Raw genomic sequence first — 14,092 nt, 5'->3', positions numbered from 1 at the left:
TGCAAGCTAGTTTGAGTTGGATTTCTGTCACTTACAGCAACAAAACAATCCCTTATAAAGGGAGCTTATACAGGGTTTGGTCCAGGTGAGGATATACACAGACGATCCTTCCACGCCACCACTAGGTGGAGTCTGAGCACTTCAGGTGCGGGGTCAGCAGCCAAGAAGAACCCATCAGTGTTTAGGCAACCAAGGAGGAGGCAAGAAAAACACAGCCCCCTGCCCTCCAAGCCTCCACGTGGTTCTGGCTCCCTCTCCATGGTACCACCCCTTCTTTCAGACACCTGGGAACTTTTATGTTCCCTATGCAACTCCTCTCAACTCTGACTCAGGACATTCACATCCAGGAAAAAATGATAACAGCCTACAATAAATCAAGACAGTATGATATTGGTCAAAGACTAGACACACAGATCAAGGGAACAGAAGAGATGGCCCAGAAATTGAGCCACAAAAATATAGAAAACAGATTTTTTACAAAGGACCAAAGGAAGAAGAAGAAGAAGGAAGAAGGAGAAGAAGGAGAAGGAGAAGGAGAAGGAGAAGGAGAAGAAGAAGAAGAGGAAGAAGAAGAAGAAGAAGAAGAAGAAGAAGAAGAAGAAGAAGAAGAAGAAGAAGAAGAGAAGAAGAAGAAGGAGAAAAAGAAGAAGTAGAAAAAGAAGAGACGAGGACGAGGAAGAAGAAACCAAACCCAGACCTCACATAGTTTACAAAAATTAACTCAAAATGGATCATAGACCTAAATGTAAAAAGTAAAACTATAAAGCTTCTAGAAGAAAACATAGGAGAAAATCTAGGTGACCTTGGGCTTAATTAAACATTTTTGGGTTTTTTGGGTTTTTTGTTTGTTTGTTTTTTTGTTTTTGAGACGAAGTCTTGCTCTGTCGCCTGGCTGGAGTGCAATGGTGCAATCTCGGCTCACTGTAACCTCCTCCTCCTGGGTTCATGTGATTCTCCTGCTTCAGCCTCCCGAGTAGCTGGGATTACAGGTGCCACCACCACACCCATCTAATTTTTGTATTTTCAGTAGAGACGGGGTTTCACCAGGTTGACCAGACTGGTCTCGAACTCCTGATCTCAGGTGATTCCCGCCCCCCACCTCGGCCTCCCAAAGTGCTGGGATTACAGGTGTGAACCACCGTGTCTGGCCTTAATTTTTGCATTTTATTTTTAGTACAGATGAGGTTTCACCATGTTGGCCAGGATGGTCTCAATCTCTTGACCTCGTGATCCACCCGCCTCAGCCTCCCAAAGTGCTGGGCTTACAAGCATGAGCCACTGCGCCCAGCCCTGATATATACATATATATATATATATGTATTTTTTTGAAACGGAGTTTCACTCTTGTTGCCCAGGCTGGAATGCAATGGCACGATCTCTGCTCACTGCAGCCCCCACTTCCAGGGTTCAAGCAATTCTCCTGCCTCAGCCTCCCGAGTAGCTGGGAGTACAGGCATGCACCACCACGCCCAGTTAATTTTGTATTTTTTTTTTAGTAGAGACGGGGTTTCTCCATGTTGGTCAGACTGGTCTCGAACCCCCGACCTCAGGTGATTCACCTGCCTTGGCCTCCCAAAGTGCTAGGATTACAGGTGTGAGCCACCGTGTCCAGCCTCTTGATATTTTTAATTAAAAAAAAAAAAAAATAGGAGGTCAGGGAACCCAAGATGGAAGGCAGATTGTGACAGAAGAATTTAATGATACTACAAATGTATGAAATAACTTTTCTGAAGGGAGCTGGGGGTAAAGGTGCTGACCTGAGTAATTTTGGAAATGAGTAGAGTCTGTAAGATCAAAGGCTAATGGAACTACACATAAGCACTGTACCCTAGTTTATAAGATTGTTTCCCACAGGGGTATGTGTTAACAATTCTCTTTTGAGACATTATGATTACAAATAAAGAAAATTTTTATTTTATTTTATTGAAACAGAATCCTGCTCTGTAACCCAGGCTGAAGTGCACTGATGCAATCTTGACTCACCGCAACCTCCGCCTCCCAGGTTCAAGTAATTATCATGCCTCAGCCTCCCAAGTAGCTGGGACTACAGGTGTGCACCACCACGCCCAGCTAATTTCTGTATTTTTAGTAGAGATGCGGTTTTGCCATGCTGGCCAGGATGGTCTTGATCGCCTGACCTCAGGTGATCCACCTGCCTCAGCCTCCCAAAGTGCTGGGATTACAGGCATGAGCTACTGTGCCTGGCCACAAATAAAGAAAAATTTTAGGCCAAGTGCAGTGGCTCACCCCTGTAATCCTAGCACTTTGGGAGGCTGAGGCAGGTGGATCACCTGAGGTCAAGAGTTCGCAAACCAGCCTGACCAACATGGAGAAACCCCGTCTCTACTAAAAATACAAAATTAGCCAAGTATGGTGCCTGTAATCTCAGCTACTTGGGAGGCTGAGGCAGGAAAATCGCTTGAACCCAGGAGGCAGAGGTTACAGTAAGCCAAGATCACGCCCTTGCACTCCAGCCTGGGCAACAACAGCCAAACTCTATCTCAAAAAACAAAAACAAGAAAGAAGAAAAATTTTAGGCTGGGTGCAGTGGTTCATGCCTGTAATCCCAGCACTTTGGGAGGCCAAGGCAGGAGGATCACCTGAGGTCAGGAGTTCAAGACCAGCCTGGCTAACATGGTGAAACCCCATTTCTACTAAAAATACAAAAACAAATTAGCCAGGTGTGGTGGCTCGTGCCTGTAATCCCAGCTACTCAGTAGGCTGAGGCAGGAGAATTGCTTGAACCTGAGAAGCGGAGGTTGCAGGGAGCTGAGATCACAACATTGCACTCTAGAATGGGCAACAAGAGCAAAACTCCATCTCAAATAGTAATAATAATAAAGAAAGAATTTAAAAAGAAAAATAAAACAATTCTGATACTCCTATACAAGTGTCCTGGAATAAACAATTAAGTAAATAGATGGCAAATTATGGAAGCCAGGTTTCTCACAGTTAGGGTGGGAGTTTAGATAAACAGGGGAGGCGGCCAGAATGATCCATGTGGTAATGGATTAAAGTTGAAGACATCACGCCAGGCGCGGTAGCTCACGCCTGTAATCCCAGCACTTTGGGAGCTGAGGCGGGCGGATCACCTGGAGTTCAAAGCCAGCCTGACCAACATGGAGAAACCCCGTCTCTACTAAAAATACAAAATTAACCAGGTGTCGTGGTGCATGCCTGTAATCCCAGCTACTTGGGAGGCTGAGACAGGAGAATCACTTGAACCCAGGAGGTGGAGGTTGCAGTGAGCTGAGATCGTGCCATTGCACTTCAGCCTGGGCGACAAAAGCAAAACTCCATCTCAAAATAAAAAACAAACAAAAGGCCGGGCGCGGTGGCTCAAGCCTGTAATCCCAGCACTTTGGGAGTCCGAGGCGGGCGGATCACGAGGTCAGGAGATCGAGACCATCCTGGCTAACATGGTGAAACCCCGTCTCTACTAAAAATACAAAAAACTAGCCGGGCGTGGTGGCGGGCGCCTGTAGTCCCAGCTACTCGGAGGCTGAGGCAGGAGAATGGCCTGAACCTGGGAGGCGGAGCTTGCAGTGAGCCGAGATCGCGCCACTGCACTCCAGCCTGGGTGACACAGCGTGAGACTCCGTCTCAAAAAAAAAAAAAACAAACAAAAAAAAAGTTGGAGACATCAGTATGAATTCATGCTTAGCTTAATATAGATATGGATGGTTATATATGGAAATACATGTTTGCGTATATACATGGGTTACTATACACACATATATTTCCTTGCTTTCTCAGATGTGAGGGTCCAGAAGCAATGACACCTCAAAAGCAACAAGCACACCTAGTGCCCAGACCTTGGATTCTAAAGCCATTTGCCAGTAAAAGAAAATAGGGGTCCTTGGAGAAACGACTGATTGCAGAACTGTGGCAGGAAATATACAAAATGAGCCTGGAGCATTTTATAGTACCAGAAAGTAAGGTGATACTAAATAAACAAAAACAAGGTTTTAATTAAAACAACAACAACAACGACAACACTGATGGGACTCTTATTTTTCTCCCTGGCTGACGATTGACCGCCATCTTGAATGACTTAGTAACTGTCTGAACTAGGAAGTTCATGATCACTTCTACACACTTCAGAAGGAACAAATGGTTATCGATGTCCTTCACCCTGGGAAGGCAACAGTATCTAAGACAGAAATTCAGGAAAAACTAGCCAAAATGTATGACACTACACTAGATATCATCATCTTTGTTTTTGTTTGTCTTTATGAGATGGAGTCTCCCTCTGTCACCCAGGCTGGAGTGCAGTGGCGCGATCTCAGCTCACTGCAACCTCTGCCTCCCAGGTTCAAGACGGGAGGCAGACGTTGCAGTGAGCCAAGATCGTGCCACTGCACTCCAGTCTGGGCAACAGAGTAAGACTCCATCTCAAAAATAAAATAACCTCCAAATAATGTATTTACATACTCCCCTTTCAAGGAGGGAGAGGCATAACTTCCTACTTCTTTAATGTGAACTGTGCTTAGTGACTTCCTTCCAAAATGTACAATATGGAAAGGGGAAAAAAAGAAAAATGTTATATTGGGAGGCTGAGGCAGAGAATTGCTTGAACCTGGGCGGTGGAGTTTGCAGTGAGCTGAGATCACGTCACTGCACTCCAGCCTGAGTGACAGAGTGAAACTCCATTTTTTTTAAAAAAAGAATAATGTTGTAATGGGAAAAACTGACAAATGCCACCTCAGCCGGGTGATCAAGGTCAATATCAGCAGTGATGAGTTATGTTGATAGTATGTATCAAGTACCACCCTTGATATGATGTGATGAAAATAGCAGTTTACCTCAGTGGTCTTCCTGCCAAAAGCCCGGTGCAATCCTAAGAAAAGCCCTCAGCAGAGGAACATTCTACTAAATACCTGAACAGTACTCCTCAAAACTGTTAAGGTCATCAAAAACAAGAACATTCTGAGAAACTGTCACAGCCAAGAGGAGCCAGTGGGCTGGGCACAGTGGCTCACGCCTGTAATCCCAGCACTTTGGGAGGCTGCGGCAGGCAGATCACCTGAGGTCAGGAGTTTGAGATCAGCCTGGCCAACGTGGTGAAACCCCATCTCTACTAAAAATACAAAAATTAGCTGGGTGTGGTGGCGGGCACCTGTAATCCTAGCTACTTGGGAGGCTGAGGCTGGAGAATCGCTTAAACCCAGGAGACAGAGGTTGCAGTGAGCGGAGATCGAACCATTGCACTCCAGCCTGGACAAGATTGAAAAAAAAAGCAGGAGCTACAGACATGACAGTTCAATGTAACTTGGTATCCTGGATGGGATCCTGGAACAGAAAAAGGACTTTGAGCAAAAACCAATGAAATCTGAATAAAGCATCCACTGTATCTCTCTCTCTCTCTTTTTTTTTTTAGACAGAGTCTCGCTCTGTCACCAGGTTGGAGTGCAGTGGCACGATCTCGGCTCACTGCAACCTCTGCCTCCTGGGTTCAAGAGATTCTCCTGTCTCAGCCTCCTGAGTAGCTGGGAATACAGGCATGAGCCACCATGCCCAGCTAATTTTTGTATTTTTCGTAGAGATGGGGTTTCACCATGTTGGCCAGGATAGTCTTGATCTCTTGACCTCATAATCCGCACGCCTCGGCCTCCCAAAGTGCTGAGATTCAATACGTGAGCCACCGCGCCCAGCTTGTATCTCTTTTTTTAATCTTCTTTTTCAGAAACAGGATTTCACCATTTTGCCCAAGTGGGTCGCGAACTCCTGGGCTCAAGCAATCCTCCTGCCTCAGCCACTCAAAGTGCTGGAATTACAGGTGAACCACCGCACCCAACATGAACTCAAGATTTAAAACGATGACGAAATCTCGGATGGGCGCGGTGGCTCACGCCTGTAATCCCAACGCTTTGGGAGGCCGAGGCGGGCGGATCATGAGGTCAGGAGATCGAGACCATCCTGGTCTAACACGTGGTCTCTACTAAAAATACAAAAAAATTAGCCGGGCGTGGTGGCAGGCGCCTGTAGTCCCAGCTACTAGGGAGCCTGAGGTAGGAGAATGGCGTGAACCTGGGAGGCGGAGCTTGCAGCGAGCTGAGATCTCGCCACTGAACTCCAGCCTGGGCGACAGAGCTTGACTCCGTTTCAAAGAAAAAGAAAAGAAAAGAAAAAGCCTAAGGATTTAACCAAGTTCCTTCCTCCATCCTTCAGGCCTCCCACCCTCGGCGCCCGCGGCCAGCCGCGGGCACATCCAGCCCCGCTCGGGAGCTAGAACCTGCTGCACCACCCGGTGCAGCCTCGGGAGACTGGCTCCGCAGCACAGGTGTGTCCCTCTCCTTGCTCAGGCCGGTCCGCGGCTTCCGGGCTCTCCGGGCGCCGGCACCAAGCATGGCGTGAACCTGAACTTAGGTGACCCCACCCGGTCACAACCGGGGTAGGAAGCTAAAGAAGGGAGCCGTCAGCCCACGCAAGGGGCGGTCCCAGCACCCCAGTAGGGAACTGCTGTGCTCGGCCTCTGTGTTCGATCGGGAACCCAGGTCTCTTTCCTGCCAATGACAAAACCTCCGCGTCCCAGGCCTCCCTTCCGGAGCCGGAGTCAGCGGCTAAGCGCTGGTGGCGCCGGGAGAGTTAATTCTAACTGCCTCAGGCTGATTCCGGGGACCGGAGCGCCGAGAGCTCCTCCCATTGGCCGCGGAGCCGGCTCGGCGCTGATTGGCTGAGGGCCTCGGCGGCTCTCAAAGGCTCCCCATTGACCCAGCGCTCCAGTGACGGGAGTGTGGCGGCCCGGCCTCCGCAGGGTACCCGGGGTTGAAGCTGCTGCGAGCTCCGGCGGCTGCCTGGGTCCTGACTTCTTTCTCGGATCCAGATCTCGTTGCTGGCTTGAGGAAATCACCGGCTTTTCTCCCGGATCCTTTTCTTCTCTAACCTGCTGGCTTTCTTTTTCCTGCCTGCCTGGCTTCCATCTCCCAACTCCGCGGTTCCCTCCTCTACTCCCCTGCCCCCGTCGCCCGCCATCCTGAGCCATCCCACCTGTCACCTTCTGTCTTTTGCCCCTCCTTGACCTCAGAGGGTTCTGCCATAAGCTTCTCCTAGATTTCTGTCTCTTCCCTGCTTGCCAGCTCCTGACTCCCAAATTCCAGCTGACTACTTCCATTTGACCACTTGACATTTGACCCTGACACCCTTGACTGCAAACCTAAATTCTTACCTTCTGCAGCCTGTACTGCTGAAACAGGCCTTCCCCTGTCTTCCAACCCCGCTTTCTGACACCCATTTTTACTTTCTTACTCTTGGGCCAGTCCCTGCTACAGTTACCCACCATGGACTTCTTGATGAGTGGCCTGGCAGCCTGTGGGGCCTGTGTATTCACCAATCCCCTGGAGGTGGTGAAGACCAGGATGCAGTTGCAGGGAGAACTGCAGGCCCCTGGCACATACCAGCGGCACTACCGAAATGTCTTCCATGCATTCATCACCATCGGCAAGGTGGATGGCCTGGCTGCCCTGCAGAAAGGCCTGGCCCCCGCCCTCTTATACCAGTTCCTGATGAATGGCATCCGACTGGGCACCTATGGACTGGCTGAGGCTGGGGGCTACCTGCACACAGCCGAAGGCACCCACAGTCCTGCCCGCAGCGCAGCGGCTGGGGCCATGGCTGGGATCATGGGAGCCTACTTGGGGAGCCCCATCTACATGGTAAGAAGAGGATTCTTGCCTGGGACCTTCAGGGCAGATCCTTGTTGTAGAATAGGAGCCTGGTCTTTCCTAAGGGCATAGGTGGCAGGGTGCTACCCCACTGCAAGCAGGGAAAGGCATGGGGAAAGAGCTGGTAGGCTTTGGAGTCTTCTGACCTGCCCTATACACACCCATCTGATGGACACGATTGAATGTATTGATTAAGATTATCGACTTTGGAGCCGATCACCGTGGCTCATGCCTGTGATCCCAGCACTTTGGGAAGCCAAGGCGGGCAGATCACGAGGTCAGAAGATCCAGACCATCCTGGCTAACACGGTGAAACCCCGTCTCTACTAAAAAATACAAAAAATTAGCCAGACGTGGTGGCAGGCCCCTGTAGTCCCAGCTACTCAGGAGGTTGAGGCAGGAGAATTGTGTGAACCCGGGAGGCAGAGCTTGCAGTGAGCCGAGATCACGCCACTACACTCTAGCCTGGACGACAGAGCAAGACTCTGTCTCAAAAAAAAAAAAAAAAAAAAAAATTATGGGCTTTGGAATCAGCCTTTCTGGAACTAAAGTCCTGGCTTTGTTGGTGAGCTTCAGTTGCCACATCTGTAAAAAGGTAATAATTGTAGTGGCCTTTGTGTGATTATTGGGAGGATGGAGGGAGACAAATGCGGTAGACATGGAAGCATTAGTGCGAATCCTGGCAGAGAGTAAGCATTTGGTAGCATTGTTTTTATTATTATGTGTTGACATTGAGGTTGGACTTGTGAAGGGGAGGATAAGGAATTTAACATATGTCAGTAGGGATCAGGAAGATCCTGGGCATTACAGAATTAACAATCTCTGCCCCTTTGAGTTATCCGGTATAGGTGAAGGGTCAAGAGCCTGAGGCCCAGAGAGGGGAAGTGATCCACTCAAGGTCACACAGCTGTTTATTGCTAGGACTAGGCCCTGCTTAGTGCTCCTAAGAGCAAAAGAGACTGGGAAGTAGTACATCCTGTAGCAGAGGCAGTCTGGTCCCATTCTCACGGTTTGAGTTTCAGGGACAGTGGTCTCTCCAAAATCGACCAGATAACTTTTATGGGGAGTGGGGGCTAGAGAGCAAGTTTTGCCTAGAGTCTGATGGGGAGCCTGATAGAAGTGGTGGCTGGAGATCCAGTCTGGGAATGGGAGCTGGCATGACAGGCTGGACACCCAGGTCTCGCCTAACATGCCTTAGGAAATGTTGCCATTCTCCAACCACTCCACCCCCAATTGCTAGCCCCAAGGGAAGAAGGACATGAAGGGGGTGTGGTGTCTTACAGTGCTGGGAGATCCATCCCTCCGCAGCTGGAGCCTAGAGACAGAGTCTTTTTGTTAACCAATTTGTTAAGTAGGAACAACAATAATTATCAGAATAAGAGGATATTCATTGCTGAACACCCTAGAGGAAATGTGAGGGGGTCAGACATTTGGTTCTGAGGTAGGAGGACAGCCACTGGGCCGTAGGCTATGATATTCTCTTGTTCACAGGTGAAGACACATCTGCAAGCACAGGCAGCCTCAGAAATTGCTGTAGGGCACCAGTATAAGCATCAGGTGAGAGTTCCCAAGTCTGCCAAAGTCCCTGATCATCCTTTCTCTTTTCCCCTAGCTTTCTGCCTGTACCCAACAGCTCCAAACCCAGCTCAACCCATTGGTTCTGTCCCATTTTGCCCCTGGAGTCTATCCAGACCCTCTTTCCTTTTTTTTTTTTTTTTTTAGACGGAGTCTCGCTCTGTTGCCCAGGCTGAAGTGCAGTGGCACGATCTCAGCTCCCTGCAACCTCCGCCTCCCGGGTTCAAGCGATTCTCCTGCCTCAGCCTCCCAAGTAGCTGGGACTACAGGCGTGCACCGCCACACCCAGCTAAATTTTGTTTTGTTTTGTTTTGTTGAGACAGAGTCTCGCTCTGTTGCCCAGGCTGGAGTACAGTGGCACAGCCTCCACTCACTGCAACCTCGGCCTGCCGGGTTCAAGTGATTATCCTGCTGCAGCCTGTTGAGTAGCTGGGATTACAGCCATGTGCCACCACGTCCAGCTAATTTTTGTATTTTTAGTAGAGATGGGGTTTCACCACGTTGGCCAGGCTAGTCTCAAACTCCTGACCTCAGGTGATCCACCCGCCTCGGCCTCCCAAAGTGCTGGGATTACAGGTGTGAGCCACCACACCCAACGCCTCTTTCCAATATGTATTCCAGTTCCTCTAATTTTCTGCCCCTGTTTCTCCTGACCAGTGAATGCCCTCACTTCCATGCATCCCGCCCCAGTTCTTGGGTGCCCAGGGAGGAAACAATGGGGTAGCTAGACAACCAAGGGCCCCCATTCTGGCTCTAAGCCCACATTGAACTGGTTGTCTGGACGACAGGTTCCTATTAAGCACCCATCCATGGCCGGGCGCGGTGGCTCAAGCCTGTAATCCCAGCACTTTGGGAGGCCGAGACGGGTGGATCATGAGGTCAGGAGATCGAGACCATCCTGGTGAACATGGTGAAACCCCGTCTCTACTAAAAAATACAAAAAACTAGCCGGGTGAGGTGGCGGCGCCTGTAGTCCCAGCTACTCGGGAGGCTGAGGCAGGAGAATGGTGTGAACCCGGGAGGCGGAGCTTGCAGTGAGCTGAGATCCGGCCACTGCAACTCCAGCCCGGGAGACAGAGCGAGACTCCGTCTCAAAAAAAAAAAAAAAAAAAAAGCACCCATCCTTGGCAGTGTTAGGGTGGCAGCCCCTGATGCTCGGCTGTCTGAACCCCACCCCCTGGTCTTCCCCACACTAGGGCATGTTTCAGGCGCTAACCGAGATTGGCCAGAAACATGGTCTGGTGGGGTTATGGCGTGGGGCTCTGGGCGGCCTGCCCCGAGTTATCGTCGGTTCCTCCACCCAGCTGTGCACCTTCTCATCCACCAAGGACCTCCTGAGCCAGTGGGAGGTACTGCCTGGGAAATGGGTGGGTCTGTTTCGGGAAGGGGGGAAGGGGAGGGCAAGCTGCACTGGGCCCTGGAGGGGATGGTGCCCAACATTCAAAGGTGAGGGAGTGGCAGGAGGGCTTGGAGGTCACTGACTCTTTAGACCCTTCCCACAGTTCTCTTGTCACTTCCTCCCAGAAAGGGTACCTGAGCCTTCAGGGTACCCTGGCCTTCCTCCTCCTCAGTGTTTTTGCACTGTTAAAACTGGTGCAGTGGAAGCTCCCCGAGTTACCAGCATCTGTGTCCCCAGGGCAGGGACTGTCCTGTCCTTGGGGTGGAATGGCTGGCGGGTTGACAGTGCTCTTCCTCTCTACCCCCTTAGATCTTTCCTCCTGAGAGCTGGAAGTTGGCTCTGGTGGCTGCCATGGTGAGTGGCATTGCAGTGGTCTTGGCCATGGCACCCTTTGATGTGGCCTGCACAAGGCTCTACAACCAGCCCACAGATGCACAGGGCAAGGTAAGGAAGTGCTCTGGGATGCAGGCAGGGAAGCAGGGGTTCGGGGAGGCAGATTGTGGGTACAGGTGGGATAGCCTGAAATGCAGCCTGTGGAGGAGCTGCCCCTGGTGGGCTCTGACAAACTCCTTCTCTGTGCTCTCCCTCCCTCTCTGACATGCTCTCAGGGCCTCATGTACCGGGGGATACTGGATGCTCTGCTGCAGACAGCTCGGACCGAGGGCATTTTTGGCATGTACAAGGGTATAGGTGCCTCCTACTTCCGCCTCGGCCCCCACACCATCCTCTCCCTCTTCTTCTGGGACCAGCTGCGCTCCCTCTACTACACATACACTAAATAACAGTCTTTCTCCCAGACTCCACCAAATGAGCACTCCTTGGCCATTTGTGCCTCCACCACTATGTCCTGGTGACTACTGATAGGTGACCTTTCATCCATCCATGGGGGACAGCCAATCCCACTCCCTATCTGTTCTCAGGGTTGAATCACTACAAGAGTTTCCCTTCTTTCCTCGGGTGTTGCTGTAAACCTTCCCTACCCATTCCCTGGGTAATTCACACCCCTCTCTCAGGACTGAACCAGTCATCCCAAAGTGTATTTCCTCCCTCTCACCACTGCCACCCTTGAGTCCCTCCTGCTCCCAAGAACAGCTTTAAACTCCTCCCTCCAAAACCAAAGGGAATTGGGAGACCCAATTCCCAGGTGTCTGGGACCCAGGCATCTTGTTAGATTCAAAGGCACAGAGATTATATTGATGATAAAGCAAGTTTATTCTGCAGAGGGATTGTCTTATGTTTATGCACAGGGAAGAAATGAGAGGAAACTCTCTTTTCAACCTCTTTTCCCCCTCACAGAACCGAGTCCCCAAGTTCTCAGCAACATCATGCAGTGCTTCAGCACCTTCACTGGGGACCAAAGATGTTGGGATCATGAAGGGTCAGACTGGTCACCAGCTGTTCAAAGTCACCCAGGCTCCAGGGTGGAGGTGACAGATTTTCAGGGCCAAGAGATGACCTGTTGTCAGGGCTTGGGGTGGGGAAACAGATGGAGAGAGAACATCATCCAGGCCTGAGGTTTGGAAATTGCCAATTCCGGTTCCAGAGGACCTGGGTATCAGTTACCCCAAACCTCTGGCCCACTCCTGCTTCCTGGGAGGATCCCACCAGTGAGTCTCCCTGTTCTGTCCCTCCCAGCCCGATTCTCCTGGGAACCCAGTCATGAGATACCCGCCCGTTCCTTCCTCCTTACGGGGGCTGATTGAAGGTGAGCAAGAGATCAGTCTGGTACTGGGGCAGCCTCAGCAAGGCCTGATGAAGTGTCACATCCTTTGCTACCTAAGGGGATCAGAGTCAGGATGCTTATCTGGATCTCTGCGCCCCTGCTACCGCCCTTCCAGGACATTGCACACTCTCGGGCCCTCACCTGCTGGTTTTCCTTAGCTATCTGCTGCTTGCCAGAGAGGCCCCAGGCTTCTTGACAGCAGCCCCTCAGGGCCAGGTTCTCCAAACTGAGAGGCTGAACAGACTCCACGTGGACAGCCCTAGCCCCCTGCACGCCACCAACATCCTCAAAGTGGTACCTGGAGTAGGGAAGCGGGGTCAGGAAGGGACATCTCTGGCCGCCTCCCCGGGAGCATCTTTAAGTTGCACGCCTGGCTCCCGACCCCTGAGTGTTCTCACCGCCCAGATTAACCGTCGGCCGCGGGTCCCGCCCCTTGCCCCGGCCCCGCCCCTGCCATTGGCCAGCCCGGGGCCCTTCCCTCACCGCGCAGCCGCTTCGCCCTGCACGTGGGCCTGCAGCTCGAGAAGTTCCACGATCAGGCTCTGGTCCGTCACGGGATGGCAGAAAACTTCTTGATTGTCGGGGACCGGTCGGAGGTCGCTGGAGTGAGGCGAGGTAGACCCTGGTTGACCCCAGTCTCTTCCCACAACCCACCCAGTCAGCCGCCCCTGGGCGCCCCGGCCTTCTCACCTTACGTCAATGGCCCCCGTGGGGAGGATGGCGGAAAAGGCGCCCCCGAACAGCGGGCAGTCTCTCATGGGCTCCATGGGCCTGAGGCTGGGTTATGGACATTAGAAAGGTTTAAAAGAAGCCCACATTGGGTCACGTGGCATCGGCTCCCTGGGTTTCGCAGCTGCCACCACCACCCGGGTCTAGCTTAGCTCCCGGATCCTTTAAGATTTGGTTCCGCCCCGCGTTATCGCTGGCCAATCGGCGCCAAGGCCCTGGGGGCGGGGGTCAGCGGCGTTGCTCCGGAAGCTGCGCTCTTAGAAGGGCGCCGGGCGGGACGGTGGGGTCTGGCTTGTGGTTAGGGTCTGTGTCGCCCTGAGTGGTCACAAGCATGCTCCCGCCAGCCTCCCCTTGATTGATTGATTGATTGACGGGTCTCGCTCTGTCGCCCAGGCTGAAATGCAGTGGCGCAATCACGGCTCACTGCAGTCTCCACCTCCAGGACTCCAGCGATACTCCTGCCTCAGCCTCCCGAGTGGCTCCTGCTCCCGCCACCACACCCGGCTAAATTTTTAATTATTTGTAGAGACAGGGCGGGGTGGGGGGGGTGTCTCCCTATCTTGCCTAAGCTGGTCTCAAACTCCTGGGCTCAAGCGATCCCCCCGCCTCGGCTTCCCTAAGTGCTGGAATTACAGGCGAGAGCCACCGCGCCTGGCCGCCTCCTCCTTTTCAAGTGGTCACACCTTCCAAGAAGGTCGCCTGAGACCCTCCTGCGGGGGGCAGATGCTTGTCCAAAGGGCCCACGTCAAGGTTGTGTCTTTTGAGTCAGGAAAGCATAGTTTCACGGTGTTCTGAGCCTCTGAACGACGAATCGGCTACCACCCAGACCGCTAATTTACAGATCCGATGCTGGGAATTAGGGAAACAATGAGTCCAGCTTAGGATTCAGGTCTCACACCTTCCTGAAAGTGAGACCCAACCTGGGTATTAGAAATCTAATTCCCCTCAAATCTTTGCTTTAGGAATGCTCTTGTGCAGGAGCAACCCCACCCCCAGCTCGGC

The 14,092-nt window shown here is 51.7% G+C and overlaps 2 protein-coding genes across 6 annotated transcripts; one reads left to right on the top strand and one right to left on the bottom strand.

Moving 5' to 3' along the window:
• The first annotated feature begins 6,442 nt into the window (after positions 1–6,442).
• SLC25A35 (solute carrier family 25 member 35) lies at positions 6,443–11,856 on the top strand. 3 transcript variants are annotated; one of them, XM_025363172.1, is made up of 5 exons: positions 6,443–7,655; positions 9,156–9,221; positions 10,436–10,588; positions 10,948–11,082; positions 11,247–11,856. In XM_025363172.1, the coding sequence occupies exons 1-5, from the start codon at positions 7,281–7,283 to the stop codon at positions 11,418–11,420; spliced, it is 903 nt and encodes a 300-aa protein (XP_025218957.1). In that variant the 5' UTR covers positions 6,443–7,280; the 3' UTR covers positions 11,421–11,856. The 3 variants fall into 3 exon arrangements, with proteins under 3 accessions (XP_025218957.1, XP_025218958.1, XP_025218959.1); XM_025363173.1 differs by lacking the exon at positions 9,156–9,221; XM_025363174.1 differs by lacking the exon at positions 10,436–10,588.
• Positions 11,832–13,455, bottom strand: RANGRF (RAN guanine nucleotide release factor). Of its 3 annotated transcripts, none has more exons than XR_003116255.1 (5): positions 13,052–13,455; positions 12,845–12,961; positions 12,503–12,659; positions 12,329–12,410; positions 11,832–12,106 (listed from the first exon to the last, which is right to left on the bottom strand). XR_003116255.1 is itself a non-coding variant. In XM_025363175.1 (5 exons), exons 1-5 carry the CDS (start codon positions 13,126–13,128, stop codon positions 11,983–11,985), a joined length of 561 nt encoding a protein of 186 aa, XP_025218960.1. In that variant the 5' UTR covers positions 13,129–13,455; the 3' UTR covers positions 11,832–11,982. The 3 variants fall into 3 exon arrangements, 2 of the variants coding, with proteins under 2 accessions (XP_025218960.1, XP_025218961.1); XM_025363175.1 differs by having other exon boundaries at positions 12,329–12,414; XM_025363176.1 differs by lacking the exon at positions 12,329–12,410 and having other exon boundaries at positions 11,838–12,106.
• Positions 13,456–14,092: the final 637 nt, after the last annotated feature.

The sequence above is a fragment of the Theropithecus gelada genome, chromosome 16 (assembly GCF_003255815.1).
Source record: "Theropithecus gelada isolate Dixy chromosome 16, Tgel_1.0, whole genome shotgun sequence".
In the NCBI taxonomy this organism is placed as follows: domain Eukaryota; kingdom Metazoa; phylum Chordata; class Mammalia; order Primates; family Cercopithecidae; genus Theropithecus; species Theropithecus gelada.
This window is presented reverse-complemented; position numbering and strand designations above follow the sequence as displayed.

What these genes read in the sequence shown, in the direction of transcription:
- RANGRF (XM_025363175.1), bottom strand. Translation starts at nt 13,128, where the DNA reads ATGGAGCCCATGAGAGACTGCCCGCTGTTCGGGGGCGCCTTTTCCGCC. An exon ending in ACGGGGGCCATTGACGTAAG is followed by an intron (nt 12,962 to 13,051) that starts GTGAGAAGGCCG and finishes GCCTCACTCCAG; the next exon opens with CGACCTCCGACCGGTCCCCG. An exon ending in CTCACCTTCAATCAGCCCCC is followed by an intron (nt 12,107 to 12,328) that starts GTAAGGAGGAAG and finishes CCCCACCCCAAG; the next exon opens with CCCTGACAACAGGTCATCTC.
- SLC25A35 (XM_025363172.1), top strand. Translation starts at nt 7,281, where the DNA reads ATGGACTTCTTGATGAGTGGCCTGGCAGCCTGTGGGGCCTGTGTATTC. An exon ending in TGGGGAGCCCCATCTACATG is followed by an intron (nt 7,656 to 9,155) that starts GTAAGAAGAGGA and finishes TCTTGTTCACAG; the next exon opens with GTGAAGACACATCTGCAAGC. An exon ending in CCACAGATGCACAGGGCAAG is followed by an intron (nt 11,083 to 11,246) that starts GTAAGGAAGTGC and finishes ACATGCTCTCAG; the next exon opens with GGCCTCATGTACCGGGGGAT.